Below are 20,066 nucleotides of genomic sequence, written 5' to 3'. Positions count from 1 at the left end.
GAAGAGCACCACATAATTTTTTTGTGCCTAGATACACCTGGAGCACAACCATCGTCGGAGGCAACTGGATGGAACAGGGAGGTCCATGAACATGCAGACATTGCATGTGTTGATTTTTGGTACTTTAACAACATCCCTTTCAATGTGGCAAATACTCCTTATTAGGAGAATTTGGTTACCGCATTGACAGTTGCAAGAACACGCTACAAGGCACCTTCTTGCAAAGACTTGAGTTAGTTGATTTAAATTTTTCGATGAGCATGTTGAGTTTTAGATTAAATTTATGTTCTTAAATTTATAGTAATTTATGTTGAATTTAAGCTATTTTTTGTTTAAAATTAAAATTGCGTACATGATTTCACTTTGTACTTATAGACTGCTCGTAAATACAACTGATAGAGCAAGGGCGAAAGTGGAAGAGCAAAGAAAGGAAAAGAAAAAATATGGCTGCACTATTATTTCTAATGGGTGGACGGATGGGAAAACCCACACCATTATTAATGTTTTGGTAGCTTGCAAAAATGAAGTGGTCTTCTTGAAATTGGTGGATGCCTCCAACAAAGTGAAAATTGTAGAAACTTTGGCTCTAATGTTGGAGCAAGTTGTCATGGAGGTGGGATTTGAAAATGTGGTGAAAATAATAATTGGCAATGCAGCAGCGTATGTGGCGGCTCTGAGAACCCTCCATGAGAGACGCATTACAATTTTTTGGTCACCTTATGTAACGTGTCCTTGACCTTCGTTTTGGAGGACATAGGCAAACTTGATTGAGTGACATTAATTGTAGAGGATGCAAGGAGGATCACAAAATTTATCTACAATCACCCTTGGGTTTTTCACTTGATGAGAGATCACACCCAAGAGAAAGAGTTGCTAAGATGAGGGTTCCACATTAAACACATCAAATTTCAAATTCAAATAATACACACACATTTTAATATTATAATCATTACCAAACACAAGCAAATACCAAAGCACTAATGACGGATGTCATGTTCATTTGTTCATAAACATTTTCATGAACAAAGTCAAAGACTCTTGGCTCTTTAGGCTCATCCATGATCAAATAGAGATTTGTGTAGCTTCTCTACCCAACAAGCTCAACAAACACCCTATATCTATTGTTGGATGTTAGGAAAACTGACTACCAAGTTCTCTCGAGCCAACTAAGAGCGGTATGATAGATTAAAGTGCCCATGCTGCTGATTCCAAAGTGTAGTGATCTCTAATGCACTTTTGGCTGCCAATGCATGCTCCCTAACTTGTTCGATAAGAACTAATTTGTAAAAACCATGATCTTCCACACCAAAAAGCAATAGTCTTCTTGGTCTCTTTGTCAACTATGTAACATTTGTGATTGCTAAAGATGATATCTTGATAGAAGCAATGTCTCATAATCTGGCTCACGGAGAGTAGATTAAGCTCCGTATGTCACACAATACAAACTAAGAAAAATCAACATTTTCCCTCCTGAGAATATTTGTACATTCCCTTTGCCTACTACCGTGTACTCCTCCTCACCACTAAAGATCATACTGCTGATGCCAAAGTGCGGTGATGTCTAATACACTTTTGGTTACCGATGCATGTTTGCTGGCCTGTCCAATATCAACTAATTTGTAACAAACCATGATCTTCAACACCAAGAGCAATAGTCTTCTTGAATTCTTTGTCAACTATATATCATTTGTGATTGCTAAAGATTATATCCAGATTGAGGTAGTATCTCATAATATGGTTCATGGAGAGTATAGCTTAAGCTCCATAGTGACACATCGTACACACAAAGAAAAATCAACATTCTCTCTTGAGAATACTTGTACATTCCCTTTGCCTATATCATGTACTCCTCCCACCACCAAAAATCATTGAATCTTCAGAAGAATTGCAAGCAAAATGCTTTGTGAAACAATTCTGCTAGTTGGTTAAGTGACATACAAATATGTTGGTCTTTTGACCATGAATGCATAGAAGGTTGACTCCGTTGTATGCTCTACGACCTGAGGCCCTCCTTGGTTGGATTTCTCCTCAACCTACATTTTTTTGTAGTGCATCTTCATATGGCCCATCTTACCACAATAATGACGTGATGTTCTTCAGATTCTTTGTTGCATTCTCATTGCTCCCTTGTCTATTCTTCTATGACCATTTTCCTTTTCCCTTGTCTTACAAAAGCACTTTTTACACCCTTCATCTCACAACTGCTACCAAATTATCACTTCAATTTGTTTTTTCAAAGCATATTACACAACTCATCAGACTTCAAGTCAACATTTGTACAAAAATGATGTTCAAAGTCTCAATAAAATGTTTGTAACCATGTGGTAAGCTTTTCAATGTGATCATCACCATGTCCTCTTCCATTTTTTTGACCAATGTCAATCAACTACTCTCTAATGTCCTTGATCTTGAATAAAAACTCTTGACCAGCCAACCACTCTCTGCAAAACTTTTGTACATGACCAAGTTTATCACAATCCTTCAAACATGATGTTGAGTAACGAAGCTATCCCTCCCGCTATCTAGAGACATGGAAAACAAGATAAAATCAGCTCCTGCAATAAACTTTGATTTTTTATTTGATAAAAAAGTGGCAAAAAACTGAAACCCACAATTTATTTTTAAAAAATTGTGCAAAAATTTTGAAAATCCACAATTTTGCCAAAAATCATCAAAAGAAGACCAGGTCAAAAACCCCCTGCTGCTTTAGAAAAATATTAACATCCACGGTTTTGTAAAAAAAACCATCAAAAACATTTGCAGAACACTGTTTGCCCTAGAAACCCTAGATACAACCCAAAACAAGCTACAAGAAACCGTGATTTTATCCAATAATAGTGAAAAAGAGCACCACGATTTTGTGGAAAAATCATCAAACCCTACTGGCACAAATCCCTAGGTGCTGCTCAAAAAATGAAAAACCTCTAATTTGTCAAAAATCAGGCAAAAATGGTGCTAGCAGAAATCACACGATTTTTGTGATGAATCAGCAAAATCCTTCGTTTTGGGGAAAAATGGTAAAAAAAACCTTTGATTTGTGAAAAAAGGTAAAAACCCATGATTTTTAATAAAAATCGATCAAAAAATCCTTCTAAAAATTTCTCATGAAAAATTCAAGAAAAAACACAATATTTCATTAAAAATCGTTTCAAAAAACTTCTAGAAATAAATTCCAGGTAAAGAAACCACAAATTAAAAATTCGTTAAACACTTCTGCTCTGACACCATATAAAGATTATTGATCAAATTGATGATTACAGAAGGAGACGAAAGGCTCCTTAAATAGAGAATACAAGGCGATCTTTCCATAATGGAAACGATCGAGAATAGAAACATGAAAGACGGAAAGGAAACTAAACAACTTACTAAGATGACCATTATAGAAATATTACATTATTATTTTAATAGCTTATATAGGCAAGGTGAGATAGGATTAAACAAGATGTTGGCAAGTGTCTTAATCATATAACATGAGACAACTAACATAACAACCTAGGACACAAGAATTAAATGCCAAAAGATAAGATATCATCAAATTGACAACTAAGACTTCTAGAAAAATTCCTTAGGACCCAAGTTAACATGTGAATAGGACCCCACTAATGAATTAGTTAGGTACAAAACTGTATTCACACCAACAGCTGCAACATGCCCTAGTGACAATTGGGAGAAACCTGAAAATCTGTTACTAGTAATGTTTGGCAAAAAAATTGAACCATATCTGCTCCTGCATCTAGGTTTTTAATTGCAGAAATGACTATCGCATGACCCAAAAATCATGATTTTCAACTTATTAAACCCACATTTTTTATGGAAAAGATAGTAAACCATCCACCAATTTTTGATGAAAAAGACCCGCAATTAAAGCAAAAAATTGTTGTGATTTTGGGGGAAAAATCCCACAATTTTTAGTAATAAAAAATATGTAATTTTCATCAGCAACCTTGCCACAATTCTGCCCAAAAGAAAAATGTCACAACTTTTCAAGGAATAAAATGACACCATTTTTTTTTTAAAACTCTGCCCACGAAGCCATACAAATCTGATGTATGACATGGTCTACAAAAACTTTTGCCTCTTGATTGTGCTACACTAGTGATCCCTCAATCTATCTCCGCCAACAACAATCCCTAGGTCTTCACACTTTCACCAACTCCATGGCTCTAGTTGAGCTCTAATATCATATTACAAAAATTAAGCACAAAGATAATTAATATATTCATATTAATAAAATAGGCAACGAAATCTTTCTCAAATAGGATTACATGTAGGGGAGACAACACACGTTATGACTGTGGGACCAAAAAACACATACTAAAGTCTAACCTAAAGTAAAGCCTAAAGCTAATAACTAGTAGACCATTACTATTTATTATTTAATAATTACTTTAACAATTTGAACTTGGATGCTAGAAGAGATGACATTGTTTCAGCACATTATAGTGTCACAAACCTTAGAACTGCTTCAAAGAAGCCTGATGTATTCCATGACATTATCCTGACAGTATTCTCAGAAATGTTATTGGCGAGCTGTCAATGAATTGATGTAATTGGTACTTTCAGTGTGGAGGAATAAAGAAGGTTTCCTTCACTGTTCAACCTTCATAGATTTCTACTTTGATGAACGCTTCTGATCTCTTGGGTTTTCTTTGCAATAAACTCTTTACCATTGCTTCTGTACTCCTGTTTTCTAGATGTTTTGAATAACTATTTCTGACACTTCCATTGCCTTTTATGGTTATTCCTGAACATTGACCATTCTTTCTATTGTTGATATTGTTTGTATATTACAGGCAAATTGCCTCTGATACTGATTGCAAAATAGTAAACCCCTAGTTATAATAATTGGGGAATTATCACTAAGTTAAGACTGTTACAGAGACAAAGTTACAAGTTTTGCAGACAGAAATATTGTGGTGTGTATTTTGAACCTAAGGCACTTGATAAGTCCACAAATAATTGGTTAGTATTAGATGTGGTACATGTCAACAAGTGCCCAAAGATAATAAGTAGAATTTTGGAGGAATCTACTCCAAAGGGGTAAGTAACACAAAGAAAAGCCATTAAGGAAATCCACTTCAAATAAAGTAATAAAAGATGACCTTTTTTCATCTTGCCAACCTGAAAATAGAAAACAATATTATCTGGAGGGAGCTGCCAGCAATAAAAATTAAAGAGGATAGATTATAGAGATTCCTCAGAGGCTATATCTCGTTTGTCTAACATCTTGCACACTTGTGAATTTTCCATCAATATTGTGAGTCAAGCAGGAAAAAAAATTTATAGTGCTACATTGTCACTTGTATAATTAAATAAGTTGAATATTTCTCTGTATTTATTATTACTGGCATGGTATCAGAGCTGTAGGAGTCCTGACAGCTTTCATAATGATCTCAATAGTCTGTCAAAGGATTTGACACAAGCAAAAACTATAATGTATAATTTTCGCCCTTTATAGAGATACCTTAGAAAAAAGCCTGCTGCAGCAAGGCAATATTGCAGTTTCTAGATAGAAAAAATACCAAAATAGGCTAGCATGCTGTATTAGATTCCAGGATATCAAGGCAAGCAACAAAATGTGACTCTGAATTGATGTAAGAAAAAAATGGCAATAATATTCTAAAAATTTGTGTTCTAGGGTTAAGTTACTGGGTTCTTTCCCCTGAGCCCCCAGTCCTGGTCCAGTTCGAACAGGGTCCAAGTTCATAACGGTACTTTTTTGGGTTCAGTCAATCTGTTACCTGTATCTTTGTGACTGAATGGTACCTGTATTTCATCTGTCTGTATCTGTCAATACATGTATTTCACCAGAGTTTGTTCTTTGCCATTTCATCATTTGATCATTTGCTTTGCTTATGCTATGGTTGTAATGCAGTAGAAATCTTTACCAATTACAACCCAAAACCGGTACTCTTTTGGGTTTGGTCAATCTGTTACATGTATCTTTGTGACTGAATGATACCTGAATTTCATCTGTCTGTATCTGTCAATACCTGTATTTCACCGGAGTTTGTTCTTTGCCATTTCATCAGTTGATCGTTTGCTTTGTTTATGCTATGATTGTAAGGCAGTAGAAATCTTTATCAATTACACCCAAAACCATCGGTCCAGTGCAGTCAGGTATTTCATTTGCTAAGCTTGTAACAAAATATTTTTCCAATGCTATAGTTCTTCTATATTATTATTAATAATTTTTATATTTCAAAAATTATATTTATATATTTTATATTTTTTTTATATTTCATATATTTCAATTATATAATAATATATATTATATTATAATATAGAGTATATACTATTGTATAATATATGTTATATTATAATATATACTATTGTATAATATATATTAAATTATATTATATTACAATATATATTTTCACATTGTTTTTGTACTAACGAACCCAAAACCCTTTTCAAAATCTTGCCGAGCCGCCAAACCAGGTTCTCGAACCCAAACCCATGCCCGAACCTGAACCGGCAACGTAGTTTTAGGGTCATAACATACTCGAGGGATCAAATATATGTAAAGTAAAGAATCAATTCCTAAGACGAGCTAGGAGGGAACCTATAATACAGGGATTCTAAAGCTCCCTTATATTCTTATTTGTCAGTAAAAGATACTTTTAGTTTTAGTCTTTATCTTTAGGAGGCAAGCAGTACAAGGAGCCATAGGACGATAATGTTGTGGGTAGTTAGTTAAAACTCAAACCACCATAACCAGATACGTGGATCTATAAGTATATCATGGGAAAGTGATGTAACTGAGATATAGTTACATCGTATACATGGCAGCCCACCTCAAATCAGCCATGTCAGACATATGCCGCACAATTTAAATGAATTTATTTTCTCTCCAATGAATGAGCACCCACATTTCCTAACCGACCAGAGTTAAGGCAATAGTATTAAAGCTGACATGGCCATAAGCTCAAAGGAAAGCAAAGTCCAAACTTGCCATTTATCAAGGGAATTGCAGCTTTCTCAATGTTTTATATTATGCCTAAAAATGCACATCTACCAGAATTTCTAACTATGTTTTCCAATGCATAGTGCAATTTCTGACAGTTATCACTATAGTATTTAGCATAAAAAAAGATGAATGAGAGATTATAGTAATAACTAATAAGTACCTGTCTTCACCAACACAGTAAATCCACTCTCCTTTCGGTGAAACGCATGCAGCGATAAAATCTCCTCCCTCCCTTTTACCGGATGAAAAACTTTTTACAACCTAGACAGCATAAATATCACCATACAACCATGGGAACTGTCAGTAGAGATTGATTCCTATCTAAGCAACAACTAAGAAGAGATGTAAATTTTCCTTTCCAACTAAGCTTGGTGAGACTGCTAGGTTCATTGATCAGCTGTAAGTTAATAATGTTTAGTTGAATGGCACATAACAGTATATTTTTCAAGGAAATAGAATCAGTAATGTAACGCAACAATGAGAGGATAGAACTACATTCTATTGGGGTTAAATATTAAATTGATCACTATAAAAAGGTTTAATATCTTGTATAGCAAGCCTGTCAAGTTTTAAAAGTAATAATTAAATATAATGCATGTCAGCTGTACCTGTCCTTGGAGTGTCATCACATATATTGATGATGCTTTGTTACAGACAATAATGTGTTCTGGATTCTTCGGAGAAAGATGCACTGAATTTACTGATGCATCACCACCCTGGAGTAGCAAAAACAATCAAACTTAAATTTTAACTTTTCAAGGGTGGACATGGCCACCAAATTGACAATTTCATTAGTTATAAGAAATCAAATTGAAGAGGATTTTAATTTGAGTCATATACCCTGAGAGGAGGTGGAGGTTTAAATGTTTGAATACAATCTGTCGTTTTCACATCCCAGACCTGCAACAAGATGACATGATTTAAGCCTTTGTGTGCAATGTCCTGTAAATAGAAACAAATGACAATTCAATGCAGACAATGAGAAGGACATACTAAATTTCACAACTATAACAATGAATTTATGCAGAACATACCTTTACAGTACAATCACTGGAAGCTGTAATAACACGACTACCATCGCTTGTAAATATTGCATCATTGACATACGATGTATGGCCACGAAATTCCTTCAGTGTCTTCCCAGATTTAAGGCCATGTATTCTGTAAATAAGTTGCATATCAGAGTTTTCATTTTTGTAAGTATAAAAGATTACGCTAATTTAAGATGCTTATAATTAATTAAGTATCAGCATAAAAAAGAGTTTTAACATCTTGCCAAAAACCAAAAAAAAAATGATCCTATTGCATTAAGCAACAAAACTGAATTTGCAGCATACATTAATATTTTACTAATAGATTGAAAACAATAACATAAAAACCTGACACAAACTCATCTTTGAATTGGACAAAGGAAATTCTTGACTTACAGATTTTTTTTTTTTTAAACTAATTATTTTTGAAAGACAATAACGTATAACAAAAAACTATTGTAAGGTGCTCTGAAAACAGCCAAAGAATAGGATTTACGATTCAACCTTGCAATCCCATCAAAGGATGTGCTTAAAAGCTGGCTTCCATCACGAGAAAAAGCAAGGCTTGTGACACCCTGAGAATGTGCACGCTCTAGACGCCTTAAGCATTGACCTGTTCGTATACGCCATACCTGTATAAGATGAGAAAATATTGTTTCTCAAGATGAGGAACCAAACTAAATGATCCAAGTTGTAAATTATGCCATTATAGCCGTTTACTGAAATTTTGTTTATATGAACATAAAGAAGCACACTAGTTAAGAAATATATTTGTTATTCTTCTAATTAAACTTTTATTTCTCATACCAAAATGTTAACCCAAAAAAGCCATCGATCTAGTCATTCATTTTGTCCCACAAGTTGTACCATAATAGAAATGGCATAACCTAGGTTCAAATTTCCCTCACTTCAATATGAAGCCCAAAACTCCAATGGAAATCTGACAAGGTGGTCATGCAATGACTAAGCAGAATAATTGAGCATGAACCAGATTACTGGGGTACATTTGAATGAAACCCAAGTTTATAAATATTAAGAATATGAAGCTATTATAAACAAAACTTACACTAATATAAGATCTAAGTTTAAAATACAATGTGTTAAAGGCTGTAACAATAGTGTACATAATCCTAGGAGTAGTAGGATATATTATATGTTTTATATTTCCAAGCTGTACAAGAAGATGAACAGTTCAAAAGTCGTCTAGAAGAAGAACTAAACAGTCATTTTCATAATGCTAAATATGTCCACTGTATCTCACTTTAATGAATGAATGAATGGTAAAGCTTTCATTAAATATTTTGCAATTGTCTGATTCTGTAATGTCTTTGAAATAAAATTTAATGATAAAAATAATAATAAAATTAAAATATTAAAAATTAAATTAAAATATTAAAGAATATAATTAAATATAATTAAAATTTAATTAAGTTAATGAATGGTCAAAATACATAAATGAAAAGTTGCGACTCCCTCAAACATGAGATATAAAAGGGAGAAGAGAACCTCATTTGAGGGGGGGTTAATTTGGGAATCGGAAGTGCAGATCTGATTTAAATAAGAAGTGCAGATCTGATTGTGAAAGGTTGTGTCCCTTTCAAAGGGCAGAAATAATAAAGAGTTGCACTCTTTCAAAGGGTGCTAATGGTGAAAGAGTGTGTCTCTTGCCAAAGGACATACATGATGAAGAGGTGTGACCTCTCCCTCACATTGATATATATATAGGAAAAGAATCAAAAGCCTCTAGTGACATCAGCATCAATCAGTTCAGATCAGAACTGTTATTAAGTTACAGGCAGTAACATCCTTGTTCTTGGTGGTATGCATGGGGATGTGTTTAATTTGTATGCTTAATATATGACGCCGGATAATGTTCTTATGCAGAATTTAATAGTAATATTAATATAGACTGCAATATGTATGACAGTGTAATAAGGCTTTTCTATCACTAACTGTTCATATGACCATTAAGTAAATTATATGATGGAGTCCGTAATGCCTTTCAATCTCACCATCCAATTATGGAGGGAGAATACAAGGAAGCAAAGAGCACTAGGCTCCAGCAGGTATGCCAACCCCCAGTGTGGGCCAAGAGGCCAAGTTGACGAGGTCCTTCGTGCTCTTGGGCTTGTTGGAGAGGGATAGACTCGAGTCGCCTTGTGTGATTCACCTTGAGCTCCATAATGGGGACAGGTGTGGGGAGATAAAGGGTTGTTGAATCCTTCACATAAATTGGGCAATATATAAAGAATGTTGAATATATGATCTATCATAACATAATGGAAATGTTGACCAACCTGCTGTGCAGGTTCCAATTAAGTTTTAGTTGACAATAGTGTCCCTCTCTTGTATTTACTATGCACTAAAATTGTGATTCTAGGTCAGAATATAAGAGGGTCCCGTTAGGTGACATTACAGATTCCCGTACATTTCATTTGTTAATATTTCCTATATTCCATAACCAGGCCTGACATTGGCTTCAGAGAAAGTTCTACAGAGCTTAAGCTTTTTCGTTTTTCATCTACATTATTTCTCTTTGGCTTTAATTCTCATTTCCAGCCTCACACAATATATCTATTAAAGTAATATTGTAATATTTAGCTTATAATGGTTATTTAAGTTGTTTAGTTAGTTTTTACTTTTTCATAACTTCCTATTATGTAATCAGTCAGTTAGAATTTAGAATCTTTCTATTCTATCTTTAGTTCTTGATTGTTTCTGTTATGGGAAGTGTTACAAGCTAGGGTTGCCGTTGCACCAAAAGATCGACCTATCAATGCCCAATACAACCACTAGACTTATAGAATCCAAAAGAGGTTGTTAAACCATGTCGTGAATCCCCGCGAGGGACGCTGGCCCACTGCCAACAATCCCCCTCCCAGCGTCACTCGTCGCGGCCTGCGTGATTCGAACCTGTGACCACGCTCTGATACCACTTGTTACAAGCTACGGTTGTCGTTGCACCATAAGATCAACCTGTCAATGCCTGATACAACCACTAGACTTATAGAATCCACAGGAGGCTGTTAAACCATGTCGCAAATCCCTGCGAGGGACGCTGGCCCACTACCAATAGAAGATCTTCTATAATTGCTTATAAAAGGAGTATTCCTCTTCTTTGTTAATAAAAATCAATTATCATTTCAATGTCTCAAAATTCCTCTTTCCATATGTTTCCCATACAAAAATTCAATCAGAACAGCATGCCATATCTATCAGAGCCACATTCCCTAACCTACAAAATTTGCAGTCATTTCCATGTTCAAAAGGCAATATTGAAAGCATCTTTTCTGTTTGAAGGAACTATTTGTGGCATTTTTGCTGTTACAAGGCATTCTCTGCCGATATAAGGTGTTCTTTCTGTTACAAGATGTTTTTGAAGGTGTTTACTGTTTTATGCTAATATAAGATGTTTTTTACTATTCTTATAACCTACTGGTAGCGAGAGTAGACTGCCATGGACTGTTGGAAGCAAGAGAGGACTGCCACAACTTGCTGGAAGCAAGATAAGTCTGCTATGTTGAGTTATTTGGTTTAATTTTGGTCAATACTCTACCTTATTTTCCAAAATTGCCCATTTTTCCTTTTGTTCAAGGATAACACATCTCATATTAGAATTAAAGGGTTTGGACAGTGTTAATTCATAAGCCCTTTTATTTCCAAGAGTTCTAAAGTTCAGAATTTACCCCCTTTCATTTTGTTCAAAACTGAGAATTTTGAATTAATTATCTAAAAACAGAAAAAACAATACCTATGTCTGTGTTTACTATCATATACAAGTCATTAGGTCAAATTTGTCTCTGAGATTTAACTTTTTGGAAACTAGACTCGTTCACGACTCCAACGAGTACAAATTCTTAGGGGTCTGATTTATCCACTTAATAAAATCTAATCCCCAAAAATCAATACAGTTTGCTGAAATTACATTGGAGAAGGATGTCTCTTGTCTCAAAACAGCATAACCATTGCATATAGAGGCCAAATTTGGCTTATGACCACTTGCTTTTATGTAAAAAATATTCTGAAATTTTCTATGGAAGTGAAGATTGTTTAGAATTTTAAAAAATAGATTCACAAACTCCAAAAAAATTATAATGATAGGTATATGAGGTACCCCCGTTCACATTTACAGATTAAGCCATCACAATTGAACTACTATAACAAATGCCTAATATAGCTGCAACAACGTCGTCTATAGCTTCATCCCTATAAATTTTCAGGGACAAAAGGGATGTTATCATTTATCATTTTCATTCCCTCTATTACGCATTCATCGCTACTGTAAGACATAAATCTTCACTAGAAAAAGTTCGATTTCTATCTAAGCATGTGTCATGGATACGGTGAATCATTTTCACATGCTGCCTATGTGCCACATACCTCTCTACCCTCACCTGCTTTAACACCACTTTCATGTACCGACAGGTATGTTGAAAGGACGAGCTTCTTCCACATGCCAACAAGTAGATTGAAAAGGTGAGCATATCAAGAGGTTTGGTATATCAGTCTAACAATATACAGAAAAGGAAACCCATTGGAGTGATAAGGAAACAATCCATCTCCACTGACAGTAAAAGCTATAAGGTGTTGTGAAATGCATTGTCTCCAAGCATTATTAGTGGAAACCAACTCAAAAGTGTGTAACCTTTGTAATCATGTCCGCATTATATGTCAATGGCATGTTACCTTTGCAAAACAATGTCAATAACAAACAGGAAGCAAAGATAATATTAAAATGTTGGCAACAATACAAGCCTCTATTCATGCCATTTTGTAACCATTACAAGCTGTCGCAGCAAGAACCAAATATAGGGCAAAATCAACTACAAGAACAAGCATCCAATGCCTCAACAGAGAAGAAAGATGTTAACAATGGTGATCCTTATTTAAGAAGTTAGACTCAAATGGCTGGAAAAGACAAAAATTCGTTGAAGAAAAGTATTAAGCTCCCTTCTATATTACATAACATGTTGCAAATAAGAAAAAATGTTCCTTCTTCAAGAAATACAAAGGCTGGAAAAGAAAAAATCCTTGAAGAAAAATGTTGATCTTCCTCGTGTGCCACAAATAATGTTGTTGGTTCTAAATCCAAAAGCAAGCTGTCAACCCCCATCATCATTACAATACTTGTCAATCCTCCCATTGCTGATTTGGGAGACAACATAAACCGACAACCATCATCTTGCTCTAAGTTATACAAAGTATTGTAAATTTCCATGTACCAAAATATTCCAAACCTCTCAAATTTGTGTCCAGAATTATTCAGAAAAATAGTCAAGTTGATTGAGTCTTCATCTATTGGTTGGCCTTGTGAAATTGACAAGTTGTCATATCAAGACAAACAAAATCATCTTGCACTAAATTTAACCCATGAAGTCCAAACATGTTGTCGTTGTGGCAGTCAAGGACAAATCTTGAGTGATTGTTTTGATCTCCACCCTTGTCTATCATGTGGTCAACACATATTTCGCAAAACAATGTTATGTCAAAAATTAATCTACAAAACCAATGAGTCATGCATTTTGGGTGGATAGATCATTCCAGATGACAAACTGAGACTTGCCTTTTGTCGAATCCACCATTTCAAATGATGGCTCATCTACTCTTCATGTGGATGTTGTTAATGATCCAGTTGATAAAAAAATTCAACATTACAGATATTTTTGAGCAATGGTGTGAGAGCTTGTTGAGCTTGTGTACTCTTATTGCAAATGCTATAGTCGACCTAATTGATAATTAGCTAAGCATTGCAAATACTGATACTTGTATTATTGACTGACAAATTACTAAAAATCTTGTAGAGTTGCACTGATTTCCCACAAAAGGATGATTATACTCTATCTCTTTGATGTCAATATGAGGGTTGACTTTTTGAACCTACGATTTCCCATTTGGATATTGATAATGAGCACACTAAGATCGCCAAATATGCAACTCAATACAAAATGTTTAAAGCCATGGATACTACCTCTTGTTGATTATACTTTGTACTTGATTTGTAAGTTGACAACCCGAAAGGGAAACTTAGAACTCTTCCCATTAAGTTGAAAACCCAAAAGGATAGCTTAATGGAGAAGTACGATGAAAACTTGTGAGGGCATCGAGTTGTGCATCTCTAAACAAGTTCATTTTCTCTTTCCAACGGGGCCATTGCAATAAATCTCCACTTTCATCTTACAAGGGAAACATCAAGATTCAGATTTTGGTTTCTTCCAGCATGGTACTTAAGAGAAACATCAAGATCTAGATTTCGAGTTATTTGAGCATGGTACTTGAAGATTCCTTATGTTATCCGTTAACAATTTATCATTGCAACATATTGCCATTTATCACAACAGCATCTCAATAAGTAATATTCAGCTCAACACCTAAGATTGCACACTTCATTTTGGTTTTTGACGATTGTGCAATGGAGCAGATCATTATATTCCTACCATAAGAGCATTTTTTTATGTATCAACACGTGTCTTCATTTGACACAACTGTGGATGACAAGCGGTAAACAGTTTCAACTTGATAGAAAGTCAGGTCATTTGTGCATGCTTCAACACACTTCGTTGACAAAATCAACCTGGGTTATCCAGTCTTTGAGTCACACAGAGCAGTCAGCACACATTTGGACTACTCATGGGCACTATCAACCTAGGTTCTCCAATTTTCACTCAGACGTGACAAAAACAAAAGTTGAACAACCTTCTTCTGCAAATTTCATCACAAAAGAAAATGGTGGTAAAAAATTTCATAGCAAATGGATGCACAGTATTCTCTCAAAATAAAGCATCATGGAAAGCTGACTTAACTTGAGAAAACAAACTCAAGTCTAAAAACCAAGTCCATATATTGGTTCTTGAAAAACTGTAGAAGGGAATCACACAAGCAAAACTTTGTGCAAAATACTAGGGCTTCGTATCAAGAAAAAGAGGTCCCATAAATAAGTTGCCCAACGTGAAACACAAACAGTGGTTTCACCACTACCCCTATAGATTAAGGGGTGGCGATGTAACAATGATGTACATAATCCTAGGAGCAGTAGGACAATATTTTATATTTTATATTTACTAGCTGCACTAGAAGTTGAAGTCATCTAGAAGATGAACTGAAAAGTCATTTTTATTTCGTTAGATGTGTGCATTTTATCTTATTTGAATGAATGCATGAATGGTGAATTTTTCATTGAATATTTTTCAATCGTCTAATTCACATGCATTTCATTTGTCAATATTTTCTACATTCCATTTCCAGGCCTAACAATGTCAGCCCATAACCAAACCCAAGATTTACAAAGCAAAACAGATAGTAATTCATTTTAAATATATGGTATTCTGAGGGCATAGCTACATTTGCTATTTTCAGATGAGTTTTGGCATTATATGCAATACGTATTCATTGACAATTCCAGAAAGCCAATTCATACTATTGCCTAAAACATAGAAATTAGCATAGACTCTCCCACAAGACATGGCATCCTAAAATCCTAATTATTGGCCTGCTCAGTGAAACTCAACATGAGTATTCTAACCATGATTTGTCTATCACTTCCCATTTTGTTACCTCACATTCCTAGAAAAAATGCAAAAGAATAGGGGACTGCCATAGAGAGATGAATTACTTGTTGAGTTTGATTGCTATCAACCATATCAGTCAGAAATTGAATAATTTAGAGCAGAATAGATAAACAAAAATGAGAGCACCCAAAACAGGGGGCATCTGTCTCAAATATGAAAAAGAATCAAGATAGATAAACAAATATAAAAATATAACAAGTTGCAAAATATAATGAGATAAGAAGTGTGCTGAGTCTATACTAATGTGAGATGTCCAACCGTAACAAAAAAATATACATACACCCCCAGGAAGCAGGTAATGGTCCATAAGAGCTCCAAGATCAACCCCATGCACTTATTGACACCCCAAGAGCTAGTTGGTAAGATAATGGAGATCATTTTTCCCAGAAACAGAAAATGCTATATCATCTACGGCAACAGATTCACCAGATGTCATGATGGCATCAGAAGCCAAAGATATGTATTGGAATTGACAGTGAGATGAAGATTGGCAAAGAGCCCAACAGAAATTTATTTAGTCTAGACAGAACTGATAATAGCAGAGGGCTACACAGTAATTAGTATCCAGTAATTATGGACATACAAATCAGAACCAAAATCCATATCTGTTTTCATGGTTGAGTAAAACAGCAACATCAATATTGAGTGAGCAACCAGTAGACTAATGTAATGTGATGTTTGCAAACCTACCTAGTAATCCTCACACTCCTACAATTACCGAAAAAAAAGAAACACCCATTACAAGCGTATTTGTGTAATATTGTATGTTATGAGTGAGCATGTGATGTATATATAATGAATATGCATTGAAGTAATTCAATGTGCATCCTCATCTCTGTTAATCCAACTGGATAATTAGATCTGAGCAATTGTTAGCAACTGCATTCTTGGGAAACTAAAGACCCTGTGGATTTCATTAGAAGTAGCACTAGAGTTCTGAATACGTTTTCTAGCTATTTTACTGGGTCCTCTTGAATAGGTCGCCATGCCTGGGTAATACAATTCGGGTCCCAGTTCTGGGTCAGGACAACCCATGGGTTAACCTAGGGTCTGCCCCAGGCACCCCAACAGTGAAAATTATATTTTTTTTGTGGGAGGCAGATCTAGGTATCATATATATATTTTGGATCTAGATATCAAATATATCTATTTCTGTAAATTCAGCAACAAATGAGATACAGACTTGGCCATCTAGTGCCCAAGATACATGTGTCAAACAGAAAGAATATATCATTAACTAAAAAATAATGATATGGAAAACTCAAGGATTTGAATATCAGTAATTTTCCACAATAAGGTTCAAAAAAATTGAAAGACAAGGAATAAGCCGGACATTACCATTTTTTACAGTGCTCTTAACAAACATACCTTAATTTTCCCATCCTGTGAACCTGAAGCCAACATCTCTGAATCACGACTGAAGTCAACACAAAGAACTGCATCATCGTGCATCATAAAGGCATCCTGGAGGCCAAATTGTCAAGAGTCAAGACCATGAGTGTGAAGAAAATAACCACAGCGCAAACTAAAACGACATGGTCTTTTAGAATTCTAATGGATAAAAGTAATTGGAAATTCAATTAACTTGGTCAAAAAAATGAAGTCAGCAAAAACAAGCTTATGCACTATACTTTGGTAGATGTGCATTACAAGATTACAAACTTGTCTCAGGTTGGAAATTCAATTAACCTGGTTAAAAAAATGAAGTCAACAAAAACAAGCTAATGCATTATACTTTGGTAAATGTGCATTGCAAGATTACAAACTTGTCTCAGGCTACACACTCTCAGGATTCCACTTTTTGAAGATATCATCATCTACTTTCTAAGAGCATATAATTATCATTACAAAATATGTTCAATGACCCTAGTCCAATCAATGCTGATAAAAACCAAAATATCAATACAAAAAAGCAAGACTTCACCCGTACCCTTCACAAAACATTTAAACTAACTGTCTAATTCTTACATCAGCTTGGTATTGAAGATCCTTCTTAAGTTTTCCACTGATATAGTCCCAGACCTGATAGATTAAATAATGTTAATTCATCATTCCAGTCTTCAAAAATGATCATAAATGAACTACAAATAGGACCCATGTTTGTTTGAAACTACCTCTATGAATCCATCAACTGAGCACGAAACAAGGTTCTGTCCATCAGGGGAGAAGCGAGCACATTCTGGGTGGCTTTGCTTACCAAACTGCGAGAATAGAAAGCTAATAAGTTTAATCTTGACATGAGAAAAAGCTATATTTAGTCATTACTACAATCCAGTACACGTGCACAAAATGCAATGTGTATTTCAAATGAAAACAACCCCATCGGCATCAAGAATAGTAAAAACTAAAAAGTGAACAAGCTGACAGTAAATTTTTCTGGTATCCATAGTTCAAAATTTATAAGTGAGGTTCAGCAAAAAACAATTGAGAAGATTGAGACAAGATTATCAAAACAATAGATGTAATCAAATCCTTCAGAGTCATAAGATCCACCTATTAAGAGTAACAAAGGAAAACTAAGAAAAATTCAAAAATAAAATTATACTGATACTCTCATGATTCCAGACCAGACAGTTCAGTTGGTTCAGTATAAAATATCTTGCTTTCTTTCTTGAGTGTATATACTCTCATGATTCCAGACAGACAGTTCAGTTGGTTCAGTATAAAATATCTTGCTTTCTTTCTTGAGTGTATAGCCTTGACCATTCTTTTGTTTCCAAGTTTCCATTTCTGCTTCTTGAAGCGAATTTTGCACTTATATGATCTAAATTTGCCCTTCTTTGGATCTAATCTACATTGCTCAGGAATGTCAGTTTCTTTTAGAAACATATCTTACAAGTTATTACTTATTCCTAACATTTATGTAAGACCAAAATCAAATCAACCAAATGTAAAAAATAAGGGAATTATGCTGAATTCAATCTGCCATAATTCGTTGAAAAAAATGAAATTTTGATTTCATAAACATGTACATACTTTGTAGTAATGTAAAAGGGCCCTGAAAGCCTTTATCATACACCATCAAAGTTATTAAAAATCTCCAGATAAAACTTCTCAAACAGTTATTTAAAAGTGATTCTTTATATGACAGGAAAAGAGTTGAAAGAATAAAGTAACAATGAAAAACATAGTACGCAAGTTAAGGTAATATAAAAGATATCAAGTTAGCTGCCATGACATAATCAAAAGATTATGCTTCTAGGCCAGATAAAGATGTTTGCTGCATTCTGGTATCTAATAAAGGCACATGAAAATGCTTAATCTCATTAGGATATGCTCCTCTTTACAGACTTGTGTGCTTCATTAGTACATACTTTGTAGTAATGTAAAAGGGCCCTGAAAGCCTTTATCATACACCATCAAAGTTATTAAAAATCTCCAGATAAAATTTCTCAAACAGTTATTTAAAAGTGATTCTTTATATGACAGGAAAAGAATTGAAAGAATAAAGTAACAATGAAAAACATAGTACACAAGTTCAGGTAATATAAAAGATATCAATTTAGTTGCCATGACATAATCAAAAGATTATGCTTCTAGGAAAGATAAAGATGTTTGCTGCATTCTGGTATCTAATAAAGGTACATGAAGACCAGCTAGGAATCAACTGGTTTGCTAGGTTCCTTAACACGGGGTTTACTATACTGTTACCTTTATAGTGTGTCCCAGTGTTGTTGGATATATTTCTTCCTCATCTGCCTTCACTGCAGCTGTTCCCCTGAAAAGGTCAAATTGTGTACCTGGGGGGAGCAATCCTGGTAACAAGCAGCATGCAATGCTTCAGAAAATGCAACATACCATGAATTACTGAATTCATATTCTAGAGTGACATTTATTAGAAAATAGACAAAACATAATGAAACAGATAAACTTATTAACCTTGATGTTGCTGCCACTTCAAAGCTTGACCAATTAAAGCCATAAGTCTTGAAGGTGGAACAACGGTTACTTCTGTCGCCAAAGCTGTAATACCAAAAATATCAGACTTGGTTAATCTCCAAGAGCATTTAAACAGATCCAAGAACAATTATTAATATTATAAATGTTACCAGGTCGTTCTAAAACAGTGAACCGCGGAAATGCATGCCCCAAAAAATACCCACATTTCCGGGATGGGGACTTTCCCCCACTACACCACCACCTCCGGGGATGCGTCGAGATGGCAGGGATACCCAGACATCTCCCATGGCCGACATGCCCAAAAAGTGAAAAATTAAAAAAAAAAACTTAAATTTTTTTTTGGAACCAATGCCAAAGGCCGAAAGGCCTGTCCCTAATGGCTAATGAGACCCACCAATGCCTCCCAAACCTTATAAAACACCCCATTTTTACTCACAAATTCATTTCAACAGCAAGATTGAAGATAAGCAAATGAGTGAGTGAAGGAGTGAAAGAGTGAAAGAGTGAGAGTGTAGTGCTGCAAGTGCAAGAGGGGTGAGGAACAAGAAGAAGAGAAAGAGGAGGACTTCTACACCAAGTTGGAAGGATTTTTCAAGCATA

General features: G+C 34.8%; 1 protein-coding gene across 2 annotated transcripts in view; it reads right to left on the bottom strand.

Annotated features, from left to right (window-relative positions):
* Nucleotides 1-20,066, bottom strand: part of LOC131074004 (suppressor of mec-8 and unc-52 protein homolog 1) — a 77,342-nt gene that overhangs the window by 21,121 nt on the left and 36,155 nt on the right. For both annotated transcript variants that reach the window (XM_058010562.2, XM_058010561.2), the window contains exons 5-14: nt 19,446-19,529; nt 19,218-19,321; nt 17,681-17,767; nt 17,535-17,588; nt 16,935-17,030; nt 8,506-8,633; nt 8,005-8,131; nt 7,811-7,870; nt 7,579-7,686; nt 7,131-7,231 (exon numbers count right to left, since the gene is read on the bottom strand). In XM_058010562.2, the coding sequence (XP_057866545.2) occupies nt 7,131-7,231; nt 7,579-7,686; nt 7,811-7,870; nt 8,005-8,131; nt 8,506-8,633; nt 16,935-17,030; nt 17,535-17,588; nt 17,681-17,767; nt 19,218-19,321; nt 19,446-19,529 (949 nt within the window). The remainder of the gene's footprint in view (nt 1-7,130; nt 7,232-7,578; nt 7,687-7,810; nt 7,871-8,004; nt 8,132-8,505; nt 8,634-16,934; nt 17,031-17,534; nt 17,589-17,680; nt 17,768-19,217; nt 19,322-19,445; nt 19,530-20,066) is intronic.

The sequence above is a fragment of the Cryptomeria japonica genome, chromosome 9 (genome assembly GCF_030272615.1).
Source record: "Cryptomeria japonica chromosome 9, Sugi_1.0, whole genome shotgun sequence".
Classification (NCBI taxonomy): Eukaryota; Viridiplantae; Streptophyta; class Pinopsida; order Cupressales; family Cupressaceae; genus Cryptomeria; species Cryptomeria japonica.
Note: the sequence above shows the minus strand (reverse complement) of the source record. Positions and strands in the feature narration are given on the sequence as shown.